This window comes from Microcebus murinus, chromosome 10 (genome assembly GCF_040939455.1).
Source record: "Microcebus murinus isolate Inina chromosome 10, M.murinus_Inina_mat1.0, whole genome shotgun sequence".
Taxonomy (NCBI): domain Eukaryota; kingdom Metazoa; phylum Chordata; class Mammalia; order Primates; family Cheirogaleidae; genus Microcebus; species Microcebus murinus.
In genome coordinates this window covers 26603115-26630366 of record NC_134113.1, presented here as the reverse complement: position 1 = coordinate 26630366, position 27252 = coordinate 26603115, and the positions used below count along the sequence as shown (strand labels likewise).

The 27252-nt window shown below is 40.0% G+C and overlaps 1 protein-coding gene, 1 long non-coding RNA gene and 1 pseudogene across 2 annotated transcripts in view; 1 reads left to right on the top strand and 2 right to left on the bottom strand.

The window, feature by feature from the left end:
• EEA1 (early endosome antigen 1) overlaps positions 1 to 4516 on the bottom strand; it is a 119876-nt gene extending 115360 nt beyond the window's left edge. The window contains exon 1 of the mRNA XM_012775252.3: positions 4159 to 4516. Coding sequence (XP_012630706.2) covers positions 4159 to 4182 — 24 coding nt within the window. The 5' untranslated portion in view covers positions 4183 to 4516. The remainder of the gene's footprint in view (positions 1 to 4158) is intronic.
• Positions 4517 to 4640: 124 nt separating this feature from the next.
• LOC105877061 (uncharacterized) lies at positions 4641 to 11708 on the top strand. Its single transcript, XR_001156731.3, has 3 exons — positions 4641 to 5082; positions 9592 to 9755; positions 11501 to 11708. It is a non-coding gene; the product is annotated as an uncharacterized LOC105877061 (long non-coding RNA).
• Positions 11709 to 19591: 7883 nt separating this feature from the next.
• On the bottom strand, positions 19592 to 19922 carry LOC105877110 (HIG1 domain family member 1A, mitochondrial pseudogene; annotated as a pseudogene).
• Between the last annotated feature and the right edge of the window lie 7330 nt (positions 19923 to 27252).

The following is a 27252-nucleotide window of genomic DNA, read 5'->3' as shown; positions in this document are numbered from 1 at the left end:
CTCAATAATATTTATATTGATTGCATGTTGAAATATTATAGATATATTAGGTTATAGGGAATATATTTTTAAAAGTAATTTCACCTTTTACTTTTTAAAAATATGACTACAAAAAATTTAAAATTACTTATGTGACTTACATTTGCATTGGACAGTGCTGAGCTCAACAATCAAGTATCTCCACAATGAGGTTTCTCACTACCTTTGCAAATTTCTCAATTTCTTTCTGTTCTAAATAGACCTATCTCTGAAGTCACTTGGTTTTAAGCTACTGAAGGGCAGAGATTGTGTCTATTCATTGTTATAGCCCCAGTATCTAGCACATAGCAAATGTTATGGATATTTATTTGTTGAAAGGCAATTTGCTCAGAAAAGAGGGAAGGCAGGACAAAGAAACTCACTTCCCTCTTTGTGTCTTTGCTTACACTCTAACTCCTTCCTGCAATGAAACTTTTCCTCTCTCAGTCACATTCTTCAAAACCCCATCTCAGTCCCACTCACACATGTTCATTCTGACCTTTCCTCCTCTGTACTGCTACAGCCTTCATTGTCTGTATCATTTACTTTGGCACTTAATTATGTAAGTTCCTCAAGGCAGAAGCTGGGTCTCATATTTTTCCTATATCTTCCACAGTGACTAGCATAGTGCTAAGCATATCATTAATAGTCAAGTAATGAAAAAAACGGGGCAGCAACTTGCTTGACAACATTTGGCTACCAAAAGAAAAGAAAAGGGCAGCAAAGTGCCAGGAAAAGGGAAATGGATTGGGAGTTGGGAAAATTTGGCTCTATTCTCTATAAGTCTTTGACATCTATCTACTGTGTTGCCTTAGATACCACCTAATCTCCCTCAGTTTTTACTTCCTCATTTTAAAAATCAGACAGCCCTGATGACCATAAAAGTAGCCTTTCTATTTCTACAATTATGGAATAATTAAATCCATTTTTAGAAATATTATTGATATTTTCCAGCAAAAGGAAATATACTACTATTAAATCACAGTAAGTTCCTTAAGAAAGAAATGGCAAAGTTTAAATGTCGATCATCTTTCTGGCCATCAACAACCATTCATGTTTTTCTTCAAAGGACCATTAAGCAAAATATCCAATACATACATATTGGAGATACCTCATTGTATTGGTTTTATGGGAGTTTTTTCCAGGCCCTTTCAAGCCTCAGACAAACACCATCTATTAAGCTAATGAAGAAAGAGCAGGAGAAGGAGAACTAGAAACCAAATTTCTATTAAGTACCCAGGGACCGTATTGGTGATGTTCAAAGACTATGAGTTATCACTGATCATAATCACATTGTCTGTCTCTTCTTTCAAAAATGCTATTTAGAGGAGAGTATTCAGGAGAAAATTACAATTGTTAAAATGAAAAGGTCATCTAAAAACAGAATGTTAAAGGAATACAATATAATTTAAAAGCATGGAGACCATTTCAAACAATCTCTAAATCAGCAACTATATTAATAGTAAAATAAAATTGTTTCCATGTTACATAAAGATTCAAGTTACACTTGTTAGTAAATACCACCTGTACAGTTAAGAAAACATATATTCTATGTTCTAAAGTAGTAATACAAATCACCAAATTTCTTTAAGACTTTTATCAAAATATCCCTATTGAATGCTAAGCATTAACACTGACCCACTTACAAGATAAAAGCTGAACTCCTTCAAAGGGACTCTAGGTCCTTCCATAATCTGGTCTCTTGCTAAGCTCCCTAGCTTCATCTCTCACCAATGCCTGCATATCATCTCACTTCCTAAACTTAATTGTTCACACTCCCCCTAGTATTACTTGCTCCATTACAAGACTCCCTGTCTTTGTATTTGCTGTTCCCTTTGCCTGACGTGTCCTTCCCTCTTTTGAGCTGCGTATATCCCCTCGTCCCTGAAGCTCTCCCTGATTGTCCTACCACCATCCCACAAACCAGCTCCCAGAGCACTCTTCATTATTCCACACACAGCACTATAATTACTTTTTAAATGTTCACCTCTCCAACCACACTATGAGTTCTAAAGGGAGGACCCATATCTTATTAAACTGTTTCCCAGCCCCTAGCATAAATGCCTGGAATTTACTGAAACTCAGTATAAGTACACATAATAAAAGAAAGTTAAGTAGTTAATCAATCATGAGAAACACTCCCAACTTTCCTATTAAAGAGTGAATAAATTTAACACAGTGGTTCTCAACTAGAGGCAATTTTGCCCCTAGGGGACATTTGGTAAAATTTGGAGATATGTTTGGCTATCACGACAAGGGGATTTGGGGGGATTGCTACCAGCTTCTAGTAGTTAGAAGTTAGGGATGCTGCTAAACATCCTATAATGCACAGGGTAGCCCCCTACAAGAAAGAATTATCCAGTCACAAATGTCAGTAGTGCCACAGTTGAGAAACTCAGCTGTCAACTGAATTATTCAGATGTGATGATTCAATATTACATCTCAGCAATAACCAAAATAAACCCCAATTTTGTAGTTCCAACTGAAGCTTCTATAACAGTTGATATGTATGCACCAACACTAAAAATGATCTTTATATAATCTCAATGCTTAACAACATTAAACCAAGAGTACTGGAAAGCATTTTATATTTCTAAAAACTAATCTATAACTACCAGAAGCTACTCTTAAATCAGTAAACACTTTGGTTTTTTAAATAAACTTTAAAGCAAACCACATGCAAATTAATTTTCACTTGTGGAACTATGACAGCAACACAATCTGAGACAGGAAGTAATCAGTTCCTCCAGGTCTAATAAAAGAAAAACTTCTTAAGCACTGCAAGTAAATCATGCACAGATGTCTTTACTTTGAATAAACTAAGTGATAGGGAGAGTAAAAGGCATACCCCTGCTACTCCCTGCTACTGCCAAAATCATCACTTATCAAGATTTCAAAACCCTGACAAAAATCACTGCAAAATATAATCAAATGTCAATACAGGGTGTCAGATAAAGAAGTTAACCAATAGATGATCAAGTTTCACATGACTTCAACATTTCACCAGAAAGCTATGCAGAAGCAAGAACACTCCCTTTCTATACACTGGATGACTCAACTCTCTTTGACACATTCTTTGGCTGAATACTACAAAATCACTAATTTCTTTTGTCCTTTGAACTAATTATCCTCCCTTGGTAAAGAACTAATTGGTTTGGCACCTACTTTTCAATCACCTACATTTTTTAATACTCTATCAGCCTCAAAAAGAAAAGAAAGAAAAAAAGCTAAGCTATACAAAACAAAAACTTGCGTACAGTAACTCTTATACGAAAAGAGATTTTAATGTTATTCTAGGAATTGATTCCTAAACGATACACCTACAGTTTTCAAATGCTCTAATCCTTTTATTTTTCAAGGTTTTCCAGATTCCAAGTAGAGATAACACTGGCAGAAACTAAGTGTGTATCATATAATAAAGCTTACTGCAGATTTATTCTTGGAGAGCTAAAATAAGGTACTGGGCCTTGGAGGGGAAACTCATTTTTTAATTAAAAGAAAGTTTCCAACAGTGAGTAATATCTTCCTTCTCAGCTGACTTCGCCAGTAAGTGTCAGTCCCACGAGTGGGCCCACGCCAGGCCGGGTCTCAGCACATTACCCTCCAGCGCGGTCCAGATGAGACGGGGAGGCCGTGCGTGGCAGGTGCCCCGTCGTGTCAAGTTGGGGGACACGGTGGGCGGGGAGGGTGCGGAAGAGCGAAGCAAGCTGCCCCGCAATTTCCCACCGGGCGTGCTCCAGCCCGGCAGGCGGCTGGCCCGCCCGTCCCACAGGCACCAACTCTCCATTTTCATCCCCACTCTGGGATCCCGGAGGAACGCGCCGCCGGCACCACACCCTCCAGCTCGCAGCCCGCTCGCCCCGACAGCCCCGCGCCGCAGCGGAGCCGGCCCGGCGCTCGGGGCCACCGGAGCTCCGGCCTGCCGCCCCGCCGCGCCCCACCCGCCCCTGCGGCCCGCCCCGGGCCGGCCGACGCGGCCTAGGCGCCCGCCGGGCTGCGGGGCCTAGAGAAGGCAGGAGCGCGGCTGAGGAGGGGGCGCCCGCGCGGCCACCTCGCGGCTCGGCGCGGCGGCGGCGCCCGCGGCCCCGGGCTCGGGCTCTCGGCTCACGTGCCGCCGCACGGACGGTTTCACTCTCTTACCCTCTGCAAAATCCTCCTTAACATGGTCTGAACACCGCCCGGCGCCGCCGCGGTGGCTCTCGGACCCTGCGCGGGCCACTCACTACTCGGGGTGCGCGGGCGGGAGGGACGGGCCGGGAGGGGACGGGGAGAAGGTCGGGGGAGGCGGTGGCTGCGGCCGCTCGGGCGGCCCCGACTTCCCCGCGGGCGGCAAGAGGGAGTGCGCTCCGGCGAGCGAGCGACCAGGTAGCCGGCGAGCGACAAGGTAGCCTGCGAGCGCCCACCCGCCCGCCGGGCCGCCCCCGTAACTGACAGCTGGGCGGGCCCGCCCGCGGCCGCCGAGGGGCGGTGCCGCCACCGCCCCGCCCCTGGCCTGTCCATCTGCGGGAGGCGGGGCTGGGAGAGGGCCGGTCCGGGCCTGTGGCCAATCGGAAGCGGCGGCAGCGTGGGCGGCTGCGTGACGGACAGGCGGCAGGACGTTGGCGCCGCCGCTCCTTCCGGCTGGCTGGGGCACGCCGCGGCCGCCGAGCGCACGCCGAGGCGCCGTCAGAGGGCCGCGCCCGCGCGCCGACCGCGTGCCCGCTGGGGGGCGGGCCCGGACCCCTGAGGCCCGGCCTGCGGGTGTCCCTGACCAGGGCGGGAGGAGGCCGCACCCGGCAGGTGCGTGTGTCGGCGCCTCAGGCTGTTTTGTAGTGTTTGCCAGTGCGACCCTTCCCGAGACCGCTCCTGGCTCTGGACGCAGGGTCGGGCCCGGCCGGATCCTCATTTCTGCTGGAGACGCTGACTCTGGGCTTGGCCCCGGGTCGAAGCAGGCTGGAGAGTTGCAAGCGTGCTTAACCGGTCTGCTGGGCTTCCCTCCCCTGATCCAGCCCCTGGTCGACTTCCCTGCTCCCTTCCTGCTTCTAATTTCAGCCAAAGGCAAAGTAAAGAATCAGAAAAAAAAGGGTAAGAAGAAGCTGGAATTTAAGTTGGCAAGAGAAGTTTGAGGTTGTCCTTTTTGGATCATAACAGTATTTAATGGGCTGATGTTAACATGTTGCACTTTCTCTTTCTAAAGCCCATGCATGGCCTGTTCTCATAAGGAATTTTAAATCCTATTCTGATAATAAATATATGAAGGAAATTGTCGTTAATGCCTCTCTTTTAGAGATTAAGAAAAAATGAAGTCACAGGTAAACATTGTGCCAAAACAAGACGTGGACTTGGAACTGACCTCCCGGGCACGATGTCATTATTTAATCAAAAATCACAGCTCCTGCAGCCTACCATTCTGCCAGTATTCACAAGCCACGAGGCTCAATTTTCACACCGGAAGGGAAAAAAAAAAAAAAAACCTTTAACATTGTTTATAGGGAAGGAACCGGAATAATGAAACTAACTGTGCTGGGAGAGGGAGGAAAAAAAAACAAGTAATGAATGGAGTCTATGAAGCAATGAATGGACTTCTTGGGAAGTACTTCCAGATCTTTAGAAAAGATGTAGCAAATTAAATGTTACTTACAAATGAGTTAATGGATGCAAAAGTATTTTGTAAAGTATAACGCATTATATAATGTAGTATGATATTTCTCTCCCAAACATTTTGTTTTTTACTATGTGTTGTGTGGGTGTGTCTCTATGGTGCAGCAGAACAGTCATGCCTACAGCTAATACATTTTTAATCACTATCGATAGTGCACGTACAAAGCACACACTCCATCTTTCTAGACATGAGGTGCTTTATTTTCAGATAATATGGGGAACATTCTCAGTGACAAAAAGTGATAAGTTGACTTCTTTGCTCTTTTTTGTTTTTCAGAAATTAGTTTAAAACTGGTTGTTAGCATTAATATGCCAAGGCCTTCATTACTGGAATTCTTCTGTAGAATCTTTCACTAATATAATAGACTTTCATCTACTGCTTAGGCACAAGGGTTATTCAAAAATCTGTGTATTTCCCTGCAGTTTATTATAACTCGAGCACAGGAATAATACACTAGAGAACTTATTACTAAAAAAAAAACAAAAAACAAAAAAAAATAAGCAGTGGGTGAGACTAAATCATGTAAGAATACCCTTTACTAATCTAGCAGCTTCCCATATACAACAATTCTGCTTGGCCCTTCTGACCACTAATTTCCTATCCATTCAGCTCTGGTACATCAATATTCCCACACCAAAAATTCTCTGACCCCCAGCAAGTCCTCCAATCCATTGGCCCCTCTTACTTTCTTACTGTTGGCCATTTCCCTAGCCTACTCATTGTCATCAAAACCCAGCCTAAAGCCCATGGTCCAACTATACAGTACCCCTTTTGCAAATATGCTTAACTTCCTTACCTCTCTCTTCCTTCATTGTTTTCATCTAGCAGAGACCAAACTCTGGTTAAACCCAACTGTCCTTCTACTCTATGCTGCATAGGAACAGCTGAATATCACTAGAGATACATATATATAACTGGAGTCATTGGGATAATTTAACAATAACAGCCATGGAGATCTCAGATAGGCCTCCGCACTAACCAGGAGCATTCCTATTTCACTTTCCTCCTGTCTTTGTCTAGATCTCCACGGTGGTTTACACATGCACAGTTGCTGTACCGTCTCACCTTACATTTTCTTCTCAGCCCATTCCAATCAAGCCTCTATCCCACGTACTCTAATGAGGCTGTTCTTGTTAAGATCACTAATGACCTGCATGTTGCCTAATCCAGTGACAACTTTACTGTTTTGACTTTGACTCTCTCCTACATTCAAAACAGTTGACCACTCCCTTTTTGAGTCAGTTTATTCTCTTGACTTCCTTGATGCTGTACTTTCCGGTTTTTCTCTTCAATGTTCATTCCTTCGCAGACTTGTCTGATGACTCCTCTACTGCATATCTTGATGTTGGAGTGCCCCCTACTCTGTTCTAGGGCCCTTGCTTTTCTCTATCACACACAGCCTAGAAGTGATCTTTACCAGCCTCCTGGCTTTAAATTTCATCTATTTGACCATGACGCCAAAATCTGCATCTCTAGCCCTGATCTCTCTCCAGATTTTCACATAACAAACTACTGCTTCATATTTCTTCTTGGCTGTCTAAGGAGCATCTAAACTTAACATGGCCAAAACAAAAGTATTTCATTTTAATCTTCAAAACTTCTTTGCCACTTTTTCTGTTTTGATATGTACCACTACCAGTTACTTAGTTGGTTCAAACTAAACATTTTGGAGTTCTCTATTTTACCACTTCTCCTCCCTCCAGCCAATCCACCAAGAAATCCTGACAGGCCGGGCAAGGTGGCTCAAACCTGTAATCCCAGCACTCTGGGAGGTGGAGGCGGGCCGATTGCTTGAGGTCAGTAGTTCAAAACCAGCCTGAGCAAGAGCAAGACCCGTCTCTACTATAAATAGAAAGAAATTAATTGGCCAACTAATAGATATAGAAAAAATTAGCCAGGCATGGTGGCGCATACCTGTAGTCACAGCTACTTGGGAGGCTGAGGCAGCAGGATTGCTTGAGCCCAGGAGTTTGAGGTTGCTGTGAGCTAGGCTGATGCCACGGCACTCACTCTAGCCTGGGCAACAAAGCAAGACTCTGTTTCAAAAAAAAAAAAAAAGAAAGAAAGAAATCCTGACACAGTCTACTTCCAAAATATATCCCAAATTTGCCACTTCTCTCCATTATTACTCTAGTCCCTACCTAGCACCTTCATCTCCTGTCCCGACTGCTATAATAGTCTCCTGGTTGATCTCCCTGCATTCACTACACAGCAGCCAGGAACAACTTGTAAAAATACAAATTAAATAGTGTCACTGTCCTCTTTGATTGTAGCTTCCCATCACAATCCCAATGAAATCTAAACACTTTATCTTGGCTTACACACCCTGCTGATCTGGCCTTGCCTGTTTCTCTGCCTCCCGCTTACAACCTCCTCCCCTTGGCTCACTATGCCCCAGCCACCTGGAACTTTTCTTCCTCAATTGCACAAAACCTATTCCTGCCTTTACACCATTTCCTATGTAGGGAATGCTTTCCTCTGGGATATATGGTTAATTCTGTGACATTTAGATTGTTCTTTTAAAGTGACTTCCTCAGAGAGATCTTCAAGGACTACCTCATCTAAAGTGCTTCCAATCACTATCACATCACCCATTCTCATTCTCTGCATGGCAAAGATACTGTCATATCTGACTATTATTTATCTATGTTCCTCCCCAAGAGGAATGTCCATTCCCTGAGCACAAGGATCTTGTCTCCCCTTCAGTGCTATATCCCCCAAAATTAAAACAGTGCTTAACTCATGGCAAGCACATGACAAGTATTTGTTGCATGAATTAAGGAAAGATGGAAGGAATGAAAGGTATATAAATACTTCTACAATAGTTGCCTTCCAAGGTTCTCCAAGCTGACATCTTCCTATTTGTGCAGATATAATCCAAATCTGACAATCTTGAAAGCAATCCAACAGTCTTCTGTTCCTACCTGATAATCTTTTTTCTTTTGACATAATATGCATGTATCTTTCTTGCCTCTTCAAAAATTCCCAATATTTATGGGTCACAACTTATTTCCTGCCCTCTATAAATTAGAATAATGTTATTTTTCTTTTTGTCACAATTTTGTGTATGACAAACAAATAATTTGTTTGCAACTAGAAGCAAGTCCATGAAAAATCACAACAAAGATAAGCAAAGTGGTAATGGCTCAGTATAAGTAAGCCCCAAACAATTTATAGATGCAAAGGAATACAAACAGGACCACTAACCAGCTATTTGGCATTAAGTAGCTTTTATTTCTTTTTAACTTAACTGAATTACTCACTCTTGACAAATTATATTAGTATCATTGAATTAACTAACTGAAGCCTAGTATCAATCTGTGCTTCTTTAAGGTCTTGAGGGCCGGATGCTGAGAGAGGTAGGAGTGAGGACTTCAGAGGAGCAGGGAGATACATGAACTCTCTATTAGTCCCTACTGGTTTTCTCCAGGCTCTAGCTGCCTTTAGCAACCCCAAGAAAAATCATCAGATCTCTACTGAAATTTTTTGGAGGCATGATTTGGGAAAATACCAAATAATAGTTAAATTTTAAGATCTATTAAAAATAATGCTCTTAATATATGTGATAGGCCATGGCCAAGTCTATTGCATGTGGGCAGAGTACAAAATAGTGTAATAGCGACAGCACAACAAAAAGTCCCATCTATGAAAGCAGGGTTGGACTCTTGAGTGCGGTTGTAGCTACTCCAATCGTGGGCAGAAAGTTGATGGTGGGAATTTTTTGACACAGTAGATTTCCCATTCTATATGGGTTTTCTAAGACCACACGTTTTGAGAACTAGAAAAGCAATGGTGAACTATGACAACACATTATCTTGTTGATCTTGTGAATGTTCTTTGCATTAGCTATTTGCTGATTTGGTAGTAAATCAAAGTGAAATTTTTTTTATAAAAATATTTATCTTTTTCTTTCTTTCTTTTTTTTTTTCCAGTTAGCTAGAAGAGAAGTCATTCATAACCAAAGTGAAATTGATCTTAAATGAAACCCATGTCCTCATTCTTGTCAATCTTCTAACCAAGACCAGCCTGTGGATCCTCAAGTTGAATACCCAATTGAATGTAATATAACCTCTGAAATACCACAAAGATGGTGTAGGTAAATTCTAGAAATGGAGCTAATGTCTGAAGCTGGGTTCTCACGTGCTCTTGAAATGCATTTGTGTGGTCAGGTGAAGTTATTAATATTTAAAGAGTGTGGTATAGAAATATCATCCCAGTATTGATCAGGGCTTGCATTTCCTTGGGTTTGATCAGTCCAGTGTTTTTCAAAGTATGTTTCTCTGAGCCCTGGGGTCCCCAGAGGCCACCTCAGTGGATGGGGAAAAGCAAGTGATCAAGGACCTACATCATTCACCCTCACATCAGCTGGAGTGGCTCCACTTCTATCTGTTTTACATAACAGGATTCTGAGTAAGATTTGCTTCAAAAAAGAAGGAAGGTGTCAGTCACAGGTCTAGCAGGAGAAAGGGTATTTGAAGATATGTTAAAGGAGGGGACTTTTAAAATAAGTATAGCCAGGAATTAAGAAAACCAGTAAGAGATGGCAAAGCAAGCCTAGTTTAGCAAAAGCATGAGTGACCATATATCTACCTGGACTAATGCCTGAAGGGGCAAGAAGAGGGAGCAGTTACCAGAATTCAAAGAGTGCTATGAGAGAGGACTGCAGGTCAGGAGCCGTGAACTTCAGCAGAGGAGCATTTAAAAATCACTTAGAAATGGAAGGAAGGGTACCACGAGAATAAATACCTTGGCCTCACTCCTACCTACCTTCTAGATTTTCTGCCAACCCAATGAGAAGCCAGGGGGCAAAGGACCCTGTGGATGTAGCCAGTACATCATGTTCAGCATCCAGAGAAAGAGCAGTTAAGACCTTGTGTTAAATAAGAGTTAAGCTGTTCTTCCTCTAGAGAACTACTGGAAAAAGTAAGATTCTGAATGGTCTTATATCCCAGATCTAAGCTATTAAGAGCAAAGAGCCTGGCCCAGTGCTAGACTCTTTACATGTGGTGTGGACAATTCTGTTATTAATAAATATCATAAATGAGTTAACAGAGGATTAGAGAAGTTTGAAACCTATCCACGTCCAAAAAGCTGTGATTTTTTCTATATACCACATTAAAAGGAAAAATAAAAATTAAAAAATGTAAGGGTCAACATTTTAAAACTCTTTTCAATTAAAAAGTTCTGGAGATGGATGGTAGTGATGGTTGCACAATACAGTGAATACACTTAATGTCACTGATGAGCACACATAAAAATGATTGAAATAGTAAATTTGATGTTATGTATATATTGCCACAATAAAAAACAAATGGGGGAAAGGGGTGTTCATGCGGTAGAGGAAGTGAAAGATGTGACAACGGAAACAAGAGTCTGGAATGATGCAAGGAAGGGGCCAGGAACCCAGTCATTCAGGCTTCTTCCAGGAGCTAGAAAAGGCAAAAACACAGATTCTCCACTTGAGTTTCCAGAAGGAACCAGCCATGCAGATACTTTGATTTAAACCCAATAAAATTCATTAAAGCCTTCTGGCCTACAGAACTGAAAGGTGATAAATACGTTGTTAAACTTTTTTTTTTCAAGTTAGTGATATTATCTATTAGATTTGGAGCTTACCAGTTGTGACAGTGTGTAGCTATTATCTGTGAGGAAAGAAAAAAAAAGAAGAAAAAAAGGAAGGAAGAGAAATTTAAGATTGGTTGTTAATAGTAAACCAACAGGGTAAAACTCCATAACACATAGCCTCTTTTTTCTCAGACCATGGTGATTTTAAAACATATCAGCAAATTCTTAGACTCTCCTCCCACCAAAAGGTAGAATCTAATTTTCCTTTCCTTGAAGGTGGGCTGTACTTGGTGACTCATTTTGAACAAACAGCATGCGGTGGATGTGACACTCCCTTGGCTTCTGAGGCTAGCATGAAGCTGCTTAAGAAAAACAAATGGAATATTCTGTTATGTGATCATTAACTCAATCTGCCTTCCAAGAAGTTGTCTTGCTTGATAAATAACATGCAATAAATAAACTTAATCGGATTTTTTTAAATGTCTCTTCAGCATTCCATTTTTTTTAAAGAATGTCTTAATCAGTTCTTTATTATGAACATAAGAACAAGATGCACACATTTTAAAAATACAGTCATCCCTTGTTATTCATGGGGGATTGGTTCCAGGACCCCACACCAAAATCCGCATATGCTCAAATACCTTATATAAATGGTGTAATATTTGCACATAACCTACACACATCCTCCTGCATACTTTAAATTATCTCTACATTACTTATAATACCTAATACAATGTAAATGCTATGTAAACAGTTGTGATCCTGTATTTTTAAAATTTGTGGGTTTTTTTAAATGTTGTATTTGTTTTTCAAAATATTTTCAATCCATGGTTGGTTGAATCTGAAGATGAAGAATCCATTGATACAGAGAAATGACCGTATATTTATTTCTTCTCCCCTTCCTAATTATTAAAGAAATAAATATTATTATTCTGCCCAAATATCCACATATCTCAGTCCAGTTTTCTCTCAACATATAAAATAGCAGTCCCCAATGTCAAATCCATGGCAGAGCTTCTATCTATGATCTGAGCCTGTAATTTCTCCAGCTGTAGTCAACCAGGGACAGTACCAGGAAGATTAGCTGAGATAAGCCCAGCAAGGATATTAGCAGTAGTTTAATAAAGTGGGAAATAAAACACATACTGCTACTTTCATGGAGCTTCCAGTCGTGTCCTAGAATGACTCAGCTTTGAACAGATCTTACCAGAATGCACACAGAAGAGTGACAGACATTATTATTTGTTGATTTTAATAATTTTGGTTAAGCAAAGTGAACTCTACCCAGGCTTATAGCTACAGAACTATATCCACCCCCATACATTCTCAGTGGGTTATCAGCCACTCTGGGGTTGCTATTACTCTATTATTTATTTGCTGGTGATCCCCAAATCTCCAGTCCAGATCTCTTTTGAATATGAAACCCAAATGTTCAACAGCCTATTGAACAAATCCATTTAGATATCTCAAAGAATCCTCAAGCTCAATTCAAGATGTCAACACTAAACTGAACTCATCATCTCCTTCTGCTCACCCTGTGTTCTCCTGGGCTCCTATATCGGTGCTGGACACCACCATGTCCAAGCCAGAAATCTGGACATCACCCTTGCCTGTTCCCTTTTTATTTCTGCCTATATCCAGTTAATGACCCAGTCCTGCAAGTTCTACCTCACACCACCCCATCTTCCAAGCTCCTTCATTCTAACTTGGGTTATGAACTCATCTGTCTGGGGCCTGGCATCCCTCCAATTCATTCTCCACACTACAGCCAGAATGATCTTTCTAAGGTGCAAATCTGATCATTTTTACTTTCCTGCTTAAAATTCCTCACTGGTTCCTCGTCATGTTGAAGACAAACACTCAAACTCCCTATTGTGACTTTCAAGGTCTTCATGTGCTCTTGCCTTAACTACCCCTCCACCCTCATCTCTTGACATCATTTTCTTTCCACTATTCACTTCATGCATGCAGTTTTCTGGGCCCACCACAATCTGCCCCTTACTTCTGGGCCATTACATATGTTATTCTATATCCTTGGAATGTTCCCTGCACTCATCCTCCCTTTACCTAGTTCCTACTCATGCGTAAGTCTCACTCTGCCCCACCCAAAATAAACTACATTGCCTATGTGTTCCTGTATTTTGTACTCAACCTTATTAAAGAGGAGAAGGAACCTTGGGTTGCAGACTCTAAAGACTCCAGGCCACATGACAAATTTATCCCTAAGGTGCATCTTTCAACTACCTTCTGCTGTTCTGAATACATACCCACAACAAGTTTTCAATTATAATTGGCTTCCCATGTAGTTTTGTTCTTAAAGATTAAATGTGCCAGTCCTGTTGATGCAGCACAATTCACATAAAAATTTTATTGCCCGTTGTAAATTAATAAAATGGCATTTCAGTCTCTGTAAGCTTGGATAATATGAGTCTGCCAAGAGAAGAATTTACTTTCAATGTGCCGACAAAAATCAAGTTTTAAACCTGCAAAGCAAAGATTCAGAGCCTAACAGTGAATTTACCAATGTAAATGAGCTTCCTGAGGTCTCTTGACAGCTAGCCAGCTGGCCTCCCTACATGGCGTAATTAGAATGATGAGCTCTATAGAATTTAGGCATATAGTAATTCTATCTCCTCTTATAATTTGATGGAAACTCAGTGGTGGAAGATCCTAGAGGCCATCTAATTCAAACAGTACATTGTTTAAGCCCATGGATTACTTAGAACAGTCTGAAATTTTAAGGCAATGTAGTAAGGGCTCAAATAAATGGTCCCTTGTGAAATACTAATCTGAAAATGTATTGTCACCTAGAGCATAGGGATAGTAGCATAAAACATACAGTAGGTTAGTTAATATAAATATTATTAATAGTTAAATTATTTTATAAGACTATTCTGATGAAAGAAGTATACACACTCTATATCTCTTTGTAATAAGAAAAGTGCTTTCTTTTTTTTTTGCGTAGTTTCCTCCTTTTCTGTAAGTGCTTTCTTTATTAAGGGAGAAAACCTATTTGATAACTATTGAATTTTTATTTATTTATTTGACTTGTTTGTTTCTGTTATTTGGAGAATTATTAACTACTAAAGTTTGGGATAAGTATAAGTCCTCTAAATAAATGTTTGCCACATCTTTTCTTTGTATTTTAGCTTGCTTACTCAAGCAACAATTCGTTTACGAAGTTTATTTTTTTCATGCAAAAGAAATACCATTTGTTGAAACATAGGTTTGGCTGGACAACAAATTTACCTGTGGTTGTCAAAAGTTCTGTAATTCAAAAAATAAACATATAAATGGACTCTCTGGGTGGATAAGAATGAATACATTCAAAAGAAGCCTGGATAAGAACTTTTCAATATTGAGAAACATTATTCTACTGATTATTACAAACATTCTGTATGATTTTTTAAATAATTGACACAATGATAGGAAGCTGCAATGGTTACTTACTTGCTCTGTGTTACTTTATATATTGTAACTTTTCCTTGCAAAGATAACATAGCTAAACAGAAAGTTTGTAGCTAACTTTGAGCACTTACTGGCACTGTTCTGACCTTCTTACTTATATTATTTCATTTATTCCTCAATACTGAAGTTTGAGAGGTAAAATAACTTGCCCAAACCAAGAAGTGATTGAGCAAAGATTTGAACCAGGCAGCCTGACTTGAGAACTCATATTGTCAATGATTTCAAATACTTAAATATCTAGTGTACTGGTTATACTAGTAAACAGATGATATTATTCTAGGAGTTTAAATGTTTTATTTATTTATCTGTCTACATATTTGAAAAAACATTCTCATAAGCTTTCATCACATATAACTGCATGGTCTTCATAATTTCCATTTATAATGCCTAATAATCCATCAATATTAGAATGTAAAAATTCAATCCACAAGGGTTTTTTTTTGAATCTCTATTGTTTTATTTTGAAATATATACATATTAGGGGCCAGTCATGGTAGCATGTGCCTGTAGTCCCAGCTACTCGGGTGACTGAGGCAGGAAGATTGCTTGAGCCCAGGAATATGAGATTCAAGTGAGCTATGATGATGCCACTGCACTCCAGCCCGGGCAATAGAGCGAGACCCTATCTAAAAAAAAAAAAAAATTATATATATATATATATACATATATATATATGTATGTATATATATACACACACACAGATATACATATATTAATGTTTGTTAGTTTGCTCATTAAAGATACATAACAAATCAGAAGCACACAAACTGCATTCTATATTCCAATGTATAATTTTTAAAAAGTTAAAAACCATGGCTCTCATAATGCAATATATAAAGAGTCCACAAGGTCATGGATGAGAGAGCCAGCAGGATGAGAAAGCCAGTTAAAAGGGGCTTAGGACAGACAGATATATTTGTAGTCACTGAAAGAAAAATGTTGAATATGATTACTAAATTACATAAAAAACTGGTTAATGCCCCATAGGGTAATAAAGCTATTGGGTTGTAATCTCTTTTACCAGACTCAAATCATCTGCATCTCTATGGGACAAAGGTTATTTATACTTATATTACATAATGATTATTTGCATCACTCTCTGGTTTTCTACAATTTACCTTCTACTCTTAGAATCATCTTTACCAATTATTACCGTCTCATTTTACATATTTATCTTGTTTATTGCCTGCCCCTTTCATTAGAGTATAAGGACAAGCTGGATATGACAGTGCACGCCTGTAGTCCCAGTTATTCAGGAGGCTGAGACAGAAGGTTCACTTGAGCCCAGGAGTTTAAGGCTACAGTGAGCTATGATGAGAACACTGCACTCCAGCCTGGATGACAAAGTGAGACCCCATCTCTAAAAAAAATGATATTTAAAAGGCAGGACATTCATTTTTTTCATTTTCCCTGTACACTGCAATATCTCCAATGCCTCCAACAATGCCTGTTGCAATTTTTTTTAAAAGAAAAATTTTATTTAATGTGTGTAATAAATAAATGAGTAAAAATAAAGAAATATGCAGTTCACTTTGGATTTAAGAATACAAGCTACTTTAAAAGGAAAAATGAGCAAAATGTAAAGTGAACAAATGCAAAGGAAATTAAAAAGGAAACTGAATCAGTTGCCTGAAGGATATCCAAGCCCTCATATTGGTGCTGGAACAGAGGAAATCTCCTGCCCACCCTTCCATGGAGAGATTAATATAAATGACATGTGATGAGGTAGTAAAACAAAAAGCACCTATAGAAAATCTATTAACCCTTCGTTCTAAAAGTGACAGTGAAAAGGATACAACTGGAGTGTGTAGGAGAGAAAACAAATTCTTTTTCTCTCTTCTTTCTCATTGCTTGGGCCCTGCAAACTAGATGGATGAAAGAAAAGGCACACAAATTTTATGTAATGTTAATTTTTAGCTGATCCAGGGGCCTTTCTAAAAAGAAGGGAAGACTCAAAGACATAGATGGGCCTGAGAGCTTATACATCATGTTAAACAAAGAAGGATGAATTGTGGAGTAGGCACAAGTCAAAGAAAAGGGGTTTAGGCTTCCAAGGGTAGCAAATTGTGGGAAGCAGAAACGAATGGAGTAAGGTGGATCTGTGCAGTTCTAAGTGCTGAATTTCTATCCTCTTCATGGCCATGAAACTTCCTGAAACAGAGGATATATGGCAGTCTTCATTTCTCCAGAGTTTCTGCTTTCAGTCAGATAAGGAAAGCTCTGGGCATGCTTTTTCCACATATATTCAATCACAAATGCCTTTAACTCAAAATAATCCTTATGCCAAAATGACATAATTTAGGGTGGCTTATTTTGATCCCCTACTTAATGAATCACACTAATCGATTTTCTAATGTTGAAGCAATCCTGCAAATATACAGGGAAACCAGTAGATAAGAGCCAGTGACTTAGATTTGTTTGTGTAGACTCTGCCTTGGTACCATCTCCTCTCTGGTAATAAGATTGTTGTCCCTTTCCTGGTGGGAGAAGTGGACATGGAGGGGGACAAGTTGTGAACACCTAACAAGGGGAATTTATCTTCCATTTTCAGGTCAATGAGGGAGGACAGAGCTCATCCTGTATCTGCTTTTTGTCAATTGCCTTCAGCTCAAAATAATCCTTATGTCAGGGTAGCACATTTTGGGGTGACAGTCTCTGACCTTCTTCGAAAGTCTATTTTGCCTGGTATGAATATAGTTATGCCAGCTTTATTTTTGGTTAATATTAATATTTGCTTAGCATATCATACTGTATGTGTTTTTTTTTTTTTTTTTTGAGACAGAGTCTCGCTTTGTTGCCCAGGCTAGAGTGAGTGCCGTGGCGTCAGCCTAGCTCACAGCAACCTCAAACTCCTGGGCTCGAGTGATCCTTCTGCCTCAGCCTCCCGGGTAGCTGGGACTACAGGCATGCGCCACCATGCCCGGCTAATTTTTTATATATATATCAGTTGGCCAATTAATTTCTTTCTATTTATAGTAGAGACGGGGTCTCGCTCTTGCTCAGGCTGGTTTCGAACTCCTGACCTTGAGCAATCTGCCCACCTCGGCCTCCCAAGAGCTAGGATTACAGGCGTGAGCCACAGCGCCCGGCCTGTATGTGTTTTTTGGTGATTGTCTTCTTTCATTATCGCATGTTTTCAAGGTCCATCCATGTTGTAGTATGCATCAATGTTTCATTTCTTCTTATTACTGAATAATATTCCATTGCATGGGTGTACTACATTTTATTTATCCATTCATCAGATGATGGGCATTGGATTGTTTGTATTCTTTGGCTATTATGAATTATGTGGCTATAACGATCACTTTAGGCTGCTTGTGGCCACCTAAGGCTGTTTCATTTAACAAACTAACTCTAAAATCTCACTCCCTGATAACAGCCTTCCTCAAGGAGCTTCCATAATCAACATTAGGCTTGTTCTTTAAGAAAAAAAAATTCTAATTTAGGAGGAGAATACTATCTAGTTATCATTTTCATTTCTCTTGATTAATGAGGTAGAATGTTTTCAGTTTATAAGAAATACCGATTTCTTTTGTGAATTTTCTCCTCTTTGCCCATTTTCTACTGATATGTTAATCCATCTTCTGGATTTGTAAGAGTACTTTATATATTAGGAATATTAACTTTTTGTCCAGCACATATTTTGCAACTAATTTTCTCATGCTTGCATTTGTCTTTTAGCTTTTCATAGTCTTTTCAAACATATAGAATTTTTCTTATTTCTAGGAAGTCAAGTATTTCAATCTTTTCTCTTTTTTTTCACACTTAAAAAAGTTCTTTATTTACCTATGCATTAATGGTTAAAATGCATTATTTCTATTTCAAGGTGACATTTAAAAATTACTCAAATATAATGGCAGCAAAAATATAATTCTGCAGTTATAAAAGGGCTAAACAGGAATCCATAACTAAGTTTTTCTCATGTTTACAGATGTGATTCTGAAATACTACTACTATGTAGCTCTGTTGTAAGGTTTCTAGGTTTGGTTTAAACACATACACATACACTTTCTTTTTTTTTTTTTTTTTTTTTTTTTGAGACAGAGTCTCACTTTGTTGCCCAGGCTAGAGTGAGTGCCGTGGCATCAGCCTAGCTCACAGCAACCTCAAACTCCTGGGCTGGAGTGATCCTTCTGCCTCAGCCTCCCAGGTAGCTGGGACTACAGGCATGCGCCACCATGCCCGGCTAATTTTTTCTATATATATTAGTTGGCCAATTAATTTCTTTCTATTTATAGTAGAGACGGGGTCTCGCTCTTGCTCAGGCTGGTTTCGAACTCCTGACCTTGAGCAATCTGCCCACCTCGGCCTCCCAAGAGCTAGGATTACAGGCGTGAGCCACAGCGCCCGGCCACACATACACTTTCAATTTTGAAAGGCTTTATAAATTATATTCATGCACTTTTTAAAAAAGAGTTCTAAAAGAGCCAACCAGTCCCCAAAACTGAAGTATTCAACTAGTCTCCAAGACAGGCAGAAAAAAGTTAAATTAACTGGGGTAAACAGGATTCCTACATGACATCCAAATCATGCGATGTTCTGCAGCAAACTGGGAGTCGTTCAGGGTTGGCCTGCTGTCCTCTTTAGAATTAATTTCATTTAACAGTTTAAGAAGGTGGACATTTTAACATCATCAGGTGCATTTAGGTGACATGTGTCTTTTTGTGCTAACTTGATTCCCATGAATGACCTAGTTAGTGAGCTAGTCACTAGTAATTTGGTCACCAGGCAAATCAAGCTGCAAGAAAGAAAGCCAATATTCAAAATACTGTATTATTGTCTGAACTCACTCAAATAATTTATTTTTGACATAGATAGAAAACCTCAATAACTAAAGCAAGCTCCTCCAACAAGACCATGACAAAGACAGCAGCTCTTCTTCTAAGGTTTAGGTCTTGCTCAGAATTCCCGATACATGGAATGGCCTATACCCAGAGTCACTGCTCCCACAACACAGCCTTGGGCTGCCACACGCATGCGTATCAGGCGAACGAACATTTTAGTGTTTCCCCTGATCTTCAATTTGTATAATCCATATGCAACAATTGCTGCAAAACCTGCCATTCCAATGGGGACAAATGGTGCCTCTTTAGCTTTTCGGATAAGTTTGTATCCCTGATCTTCATGATATGAAGAAAGAGACACATCTGTGTTGGTTGACATAGTGATTGCTTGAAGAATCTTCCCAGAGCGAGAAAACCCCTGACGGTCCCACTGGCTTTGACCCCCGCCGGAGTGCCCAGTCCGCCCAGCTTCTCCCCCCAAGCCCCCTCAATCTTTTCTATTAAAACATTGCAGGAATATATGATTTAAAAAGCAAAAGTCCCACATGTTTTTATACGCTGCCCCCAACATGCATATCTCTGGTAACAATTTAGAACATACGTATTGATATTCAATGTATTTTAAATCATCTTCTTTTTTTTTTTTTGAGACAGGGTGTTCTTGAACTCCTATCCTCAAGTGATCCTCTTGCCTTGGCCTCCCAATGTGCTGGGGTTACAGGCTGAGCTACCTTCCCAGCACTCTCTTCATTCTTAATTCTCCATTCTGGTCAAGGCAACCATTACCTCTTGTCTAGATGACTACAGCAATTTCCTGTCCTTCCTCCCTAAATCACTGTTCATACCACAGCTGGATGGCCACATTTAAACATGAACTAGATTTTTTTCCTACACATAAACATATAGGTCATTAACTGATGTACACATACTGTTCTGTTCCTCATTCTATTCTCACTTAACAACATATGTTGGACCTGTCTATGTTCAGATATTACATGGGCCATACTTATATATATATTTTAAAGCATCCTATGTTTACCTGAAATGCAAATGTAACTGGGTGTTCTGCATTTTCATTTGCTAACTCTGGCAACTCAACTTTTACCATTGATTTAAGACAAGGTGGCTGCTTTGATTTTAGCCTTCACTTAGCTACAGGAAGGGGTTAGGGAGACTCAAGAAGCTTATGTCCTATTCTCTTCAGGGCAAAACCTGGATGTGTCTCATAGCATTTCTGTTCATATCCCATGGGCAATAGCTTACTTACATGGCCACATATAGCTTCTAGGGAGGTTGGTGAATGTGGCCTTTAGCTGGACAGGCATGTGGCCAGCTAAAACCCTATTGCCATGGAAGAAGGGGAAAATGGATATTGGGGAACAACTAGTAGTGTGACATAGATAATAATCTCTCCCTCAGTGGATACAGTCTTGGTGGGATTGTCACTGGAGGTACCCAACCCACCTCCTCATTCCAACCAAAAGGTAGGCAGGTGACCCAAACTGGGCCAATCAGGCACTCCTCTCTGAAACCGAAAGCTTGAGCAAAATGATACAGGGACTTAAAATAGCTGAAGTTCATTCGTCCTGGTTGTGGTAACCTGAAGAAGCTAAACATTATAGGTTTATATTGATATTACTTATTAATAGATATTTAGGATTTTTCTGGTTCCTGAGCTTTCCCTTAGTCTGCCTTTCTAGATCCAGATTTCCCTTGGATTCAGTGAGATAGCCTATTGTTTTTATTTTCTTAAATAGATCAGACCTGGTTTGTGTTACTTGCAATCATAGAAACCCAACTGATGAAAGGTCAAATCTAGATGCATTCCAAGATGAGGAGATGTAAAACCAGTTCCCCCACCCCTGAGGATTTTTGCCTAAGGATATATTCACTTCAGCAGTTTTCAGTTTTAAGGTACCAAGATAAACTATAACATCAAAGATAGCTTAAAATGGAAGCATAGTGACAAACGAAAATTAACTCTGATTAGGCTAATTAGTACTTGCACTCACTCTGTGCCAGGTAGCTTTGCTACATGTTACACACATGCTATATCCTTAAATCCTTTTTTGCAACAATAAGAGAAATTATTATTATTCTCATTTAGCAGACAGTGAAAATGGAGCTCATAAGAGTTAAGTGACTTCCCTAAGATCACATGGTTGATAAAAAATGTAGCCAGTATTCAAAACTATGGTTGATTTCATTATGCCATACCATATTCCAACCTTAAAAATAACATGTCTAGTATCTAAACAACTTGTTTGATTTTAATTAATTTTTAACCTTTTATTATGAAAATTTTCACATGTAAAAATGGAAAGAATAATATAATGAAGTTGTATATACCTATTACCCAGCTTCAATAATTATTTACACTCTGCCATTATTTTTCATCAATCTTCCCCCCCCCACCAAATTCTCACTTGTTTTTTTATCCTGAAGTATTTTAAAATAATCCCAGGCATCATATTTCTTTATCTATAAATACCTCAGTATGTTTCTCTAATGCGTAAAAACTTGAAAAAAAGGAATATAACCACAATAGCATTCTCATGCCACTCAAATGAATAATTCCTTAGTATTATTAAATAAATACTATTATTAACAGTAATTATTCAGATAAAAATTCAAAAATAGTAAACACATTACATGTGTTAGGTATTCTCCTAAGTCTTTTTTAATTTATGACAATTCTCCTTCCTTTGTTTTCCCTCCTTTTCCTATTGTTTTTAACTCTGGCATTATGAATTAACTTTGTGTTAAATAACATGCCATGTGTTTGTTGAAGAAATAAGGCTGTTCGTCCTGTTGAATTTCTCACAATCTGGACGGGGCTGACTGTTTTCTTCTGGTGTCATTAACAGATTCTTCCATCTCTTGTGTTTCCAGGAAGCCGTTACTTGAAGAGGCTTGATTAAATTCAGGTTCAAGTTCAAAAAATAATTATTTTTGGCAAAAAATAGACCATTGGGAGTGTAATAGCTTACTTTTTAAATAAAATGTGGAAGTGATTTATTAAGTGTGCTGAATCAGTGATTATAATCAGTAAACTGCTTTTTCTTCTCCACTGCTGCCTTCCAACAAGCAGCTCTCAGTTTTCAGCCCCTGGATGACATTTCAGTCAGATCTGTTAGCTTTGGGGCCATTCTCAGATGTGAGAAGAGTCTCATTTTCAGCTACAGAAAATTCTAGTCCAGTCTAAATTAAACTTTAATTTTCACCCAATTGAAATCTCCTCTCCTACCGTCCCTGTTCCTCCCCTCTCTTCTATTACAGCTGTCAGCACCAAGGAAATGGCACATGACCTGTCCTTTTCTTCCATCTGGTGCAGTCTCTGTGGTGCCCCCTTGGTTCATGCGAAATCTTGTGCATTCTTGCCCAGCCAAATGGTGAGTGGAACTTGATCCTACTGCAACCTTCTGTCCTTACCCTGCCACTAAGGGCCACTTTAACTAGCCTCTAGTTTTCAGACTTCTCTATATCCCTCAAATTCCAGGTTCTCCAAAAAACTCAACTTGTCCTCCACTTCTATAGTAGCATAGGGCAGGCCTATATGTTCCTCCAGCTCAACAAGCATCAGGCCAAGGAGTAAAAACACAGCAGCCTTTTCTGTGTAGCACCCCCAGTTCTCCAAAGGGTACTTTTCCTGTCTCCCTTCACTTGTCTGCATCCCATGTAAATCAGGGAAGAAATGCCATTGTGCTCTCTCTTCTTGTAAAGTTCCCCTAAAGATGGATCTGCCTTAATGAGTCTCTGGCCTTCTCTGCTATAAGCTATTAGGAGACCTGTCTGGTTGCTGAACCAGGAAGAATGTCTATGTCATAGCAAGGTTTAGGCACATGGACTTGGAGTCCTCCTTTAAAATGCTAGGCTGGCCAGGCACAGTGGCTCAAGCCTGTAATCTCAGCACTTTTGGAGGCTGAGGCAGGAAGATCACTTGAAGTCAGGAGTTCAAGACCAACTTGAGCATAGCAAGACCCCTGTCTGTATAAAAAAATAAAATTTTAGCCCTGCATGGTGTTGTATACGTATAGTCCCAGCTACTCAAGAGGCTGAGGCAGGATAATCACTTGAGCCCAGCAATTTGAGGTTACAGTGAGCTAAGATCAATGCCACTACACTCCAGCATAGGTGACAGAGCGAGACCCTGTCTCCATAAATAAATGAATAAATAAATAAATAATGCTGTGCTGCTTCTCATCCATTGTCGGCACCACTAAGGATGATCTTAAATTCTTAGGCAACAGGGAAATCCTAATCTATATTCATACAATCCTATTAAGATTTATCCTTGACTTCACTTTACAGAGTGGTTTTGCTAAACATACAGGATTTCCTAGTACATTTTTCAATGAATGACTTAGAGAAACGCACATTTAAGTAATACTCCCCAGGACACTTTTTGCATATGTCAGAGGGATGTAAACATCATGCACTAGAGCTAACAAATCCTTGTTTCTGTCCTTACTTAAGGAGACCTGGGTGGCCTCCCAAGGATCAACAACAACAAAAGCAAGAAAAGAAAACCATCTCTAAAAACAGCTGAAGACAAAGAAGCAGATCTACAGGGACATAATCGGCTAAATTAAATGTACTCAGTCTTGTTTAATTTTTCAGCATTGGTACATAGAACTATGCACTTGTTTGATTCTCATGCTTTATTGGATACAACTTATAGCCATTTTAACTGATGTGCTAAGGTCTATGTGTATATTTTTAATTAATGGGCTTAATTACAATTGCTGAGTAGAGAACCACTTATTCCAGCCTTAAGTAGAACTAGAATTAGGAAATGAAAAGAAAGTCTACTGACTCACCAAAGAGTCAGCCGAGTACATTTTTGTTTTGCTCTCAGAGTAGGAGTGAACCATAATCTAACCAAGCACTTCATGGTGGTGAATCAGTCTCCATAGATGAATGGAAAGGGGGAAAAGCCAATTTTGTTACATCAGATCGGGCTTAAATAGTTTTAGGATGTGTTGGACACTTCTGTATGTGTACTATCATGGATCAATTGAGTCATCTTAAACCTACTCTGGAGGTTGCTGGTTACGTATGCCTGAATCTAAGTATTATTAATATAAATTCAAAATGTGTGCACCTAGCAGAGCTTCAGGCTCATGATAGGATAAATCTTTGTGGAAGAAAGGAAGAAAAGAGGCAGACAGGGGAAAGGTGAGGAAGGAGAGAGAGAGGAGGGAGAAGAAAGAAAGGGAAATTGGTTTTTATTACTTTATTTCAACAACTGAGTAAGTATAAATTGGCTAATGGTCTGTTCATGGCGCAGTTAAAATGTTGTTTTAGGCCTCATCATGTAAATGAAATAAAAGTAAGAGTTTAATAAAAAATCATGCTATGGTAATAATTGAAGAGATGACAGCACACCATGAATTGGAAAAAGGAATGTTGAGCTTTGGTTTTTATGTTTTTGTTTTTAACTCTGGCATGTGAATTAACTTTGTAACATATTTCACATTCCAGAATATCAAGCCATTGATTTGTACTCTTAGAAACCTCATTTTCCAAGTCATTTGAATTTAATTACAAATGACTTTAAACACAAAGGCACACTAATTAATAGAAAGCAAATGTTCCATTAAGAAATACAATGTGGAATTCATGTTTAAAGCAAACTTGATGAAATAAAGTTTCACAGCAAGACAACACTTTAGTCATTCTTCCCAATTCCATATCATGTGCAGGTTTCAAAATTATTCTTTGTCTACATCTGAGTCTAGGATGCAAATGCTGTGGGGTGGGTCACAGCCATGGATGGCCTTGTGGGGCTCACCTAGAGGCTGCATCACTCAAACTTCCCTCTTCCTTCTCCTTCCATTGCAATTGCCATGCATTTGCCATGTGGTGTCATCAGCCTCCCCTCATTTCTGCTCTTGGAGAAATCTACAAGGACATAAAGGGAGATGTGAAATTGCCTCATGGCCAAAGTAACCCTCGCCTTCCTTTGGTGCTTTGTACAACCCGCTAGTACTGCACTGATCATGTTGGTCATTATAATTTCTTGTTCCTAGAATGTAGACTCCATGTAAGTAGAGTTCACATTCATTTTGGGGTCCTCATTGAATAGTCTTTCTCATGTGCCCACACTGATCAAGTGCTGTTATACATTACATTTCCAGTTGAACAAAGTAGATGTGGTTTTTTAATTCTGGAGGGGTTGACCTTTTCTAAGGAAGAGAGTCATTCCATACATTGGCAGGAAAAATCCAGGAGATTGCGAATTGTGCCGTGAAGGGGGACACCAGCGTTCCAGGGCCAGAACAGCAGGAGAGGCAGAATCTAACGGAGAGTTCAGCAAATCTTCTCTGAGGAACCAGTACTTAATCTGAGGCCTGTGATTTGGAGTTAGGTTATTTGGGCTTGAGTGAGAAGAGAAATGTGCTCGCCAGATGGGACAGTGTGTGGAAAGCCTGGGGCCACCAGGCCTGGAACAGACTGAGCAAGGGGAGAGTGATGGCGGAGACTCAGGTACCCTGATGCTGGGTGGCCTTAGAGACCATATCAGGGATTTTGTATTGTACCCAAAGTGCAAACCATTTAAAGTTTGAAACAGGGTGATGTGATTTGTGTACTGAATGTTTACAAATAAACAGATGAATTAAACATCAACAGAATCAATGCTCATCTGTGTTATTTCCTACTTTTAACAACCTCAGGCAATTAGATTAATTTGATATAGCTTGTTCTTAGGGAATGTGTAGTTGGAATTTGCTGATTTTTAGTCACCATTCATTTTTCCTTTCTCCAAATCCCCCATTTTGTTTTGGATAATAAGTATATTGTGACAGTTAATTTTATGTGTCCACTTGACTGGGCTAACAGGTACCAGGATAGCTGGTAAAACATTATTTCTGGGTGTGTCTGTGAGGGTTTTTCTGGAAGAGATTAGCACTGGAATCAGTAGACTGAATAAAGATCCGCCCTCACTGAAGTGGATGGGCATCATTCATTCTGTTCAGAGCCCATGTAAAATGAAAGGGCAGAGAGGAGTAAATTCACTCTCTCTTCTTGAGCTGGGACATCCATCCTCTTCTGTTCTTGGACAGCCGGAGAAGGCCTTTGGGCTATAGGACTTAGACAAGAGTCTACCTGGTTCTCAGTCCTTCAGTCTCGTAGGGGGGATTCCACTATTGACTCCCCTGGTTGGCAGGTGGCCTTGACTGTGTTTGACTGAATTAGTCACTGGCTCTCCAGGTTCTCCACCTGCATCTTTCCTTTATTGGCCATTTGAGATTCCATAAATTCTTTTCACTTCCTTTCCATAAAATCTAATACAGGGCTGCTACTGGAGCACACCCTTAATGAGTATCGCTGATTCTACTTGTCATGGCAATGTTGCCTGGTTTCCTAACACTGATGTCATTCCCCACCTTCTTCGTTGGGGTTACTGAGGCCCACCTTTGCAAATGTGTGGCTTCTGGAAATAGCTGTTTTTCTGTAGACCGACTGTCCGTGATGTCTATAGCGGATTCACTGAGTTATAACACTCTCCTACGTCTCACTGTGGGGATGTAGTCTGTGTAATTGAACTTCTGCCTCAAGAACTAGAGTCCAGCTCCACTCAGCTGGAGCCCTGTGAAGTCTCCCCATTCCTCTTCCTGGGGGACTAGAGATTTCACTGCCCCCAAGTTGCTGGCTAGGGTTCTGCTCTAAAAAGATGAACTATTGTATACCAAGGAGTACTATTCAGCTCTAAGAAACAACGGTGATATAGCACATCTTATATTTTCCTGGTTAGAGCTGGAACCCATACTA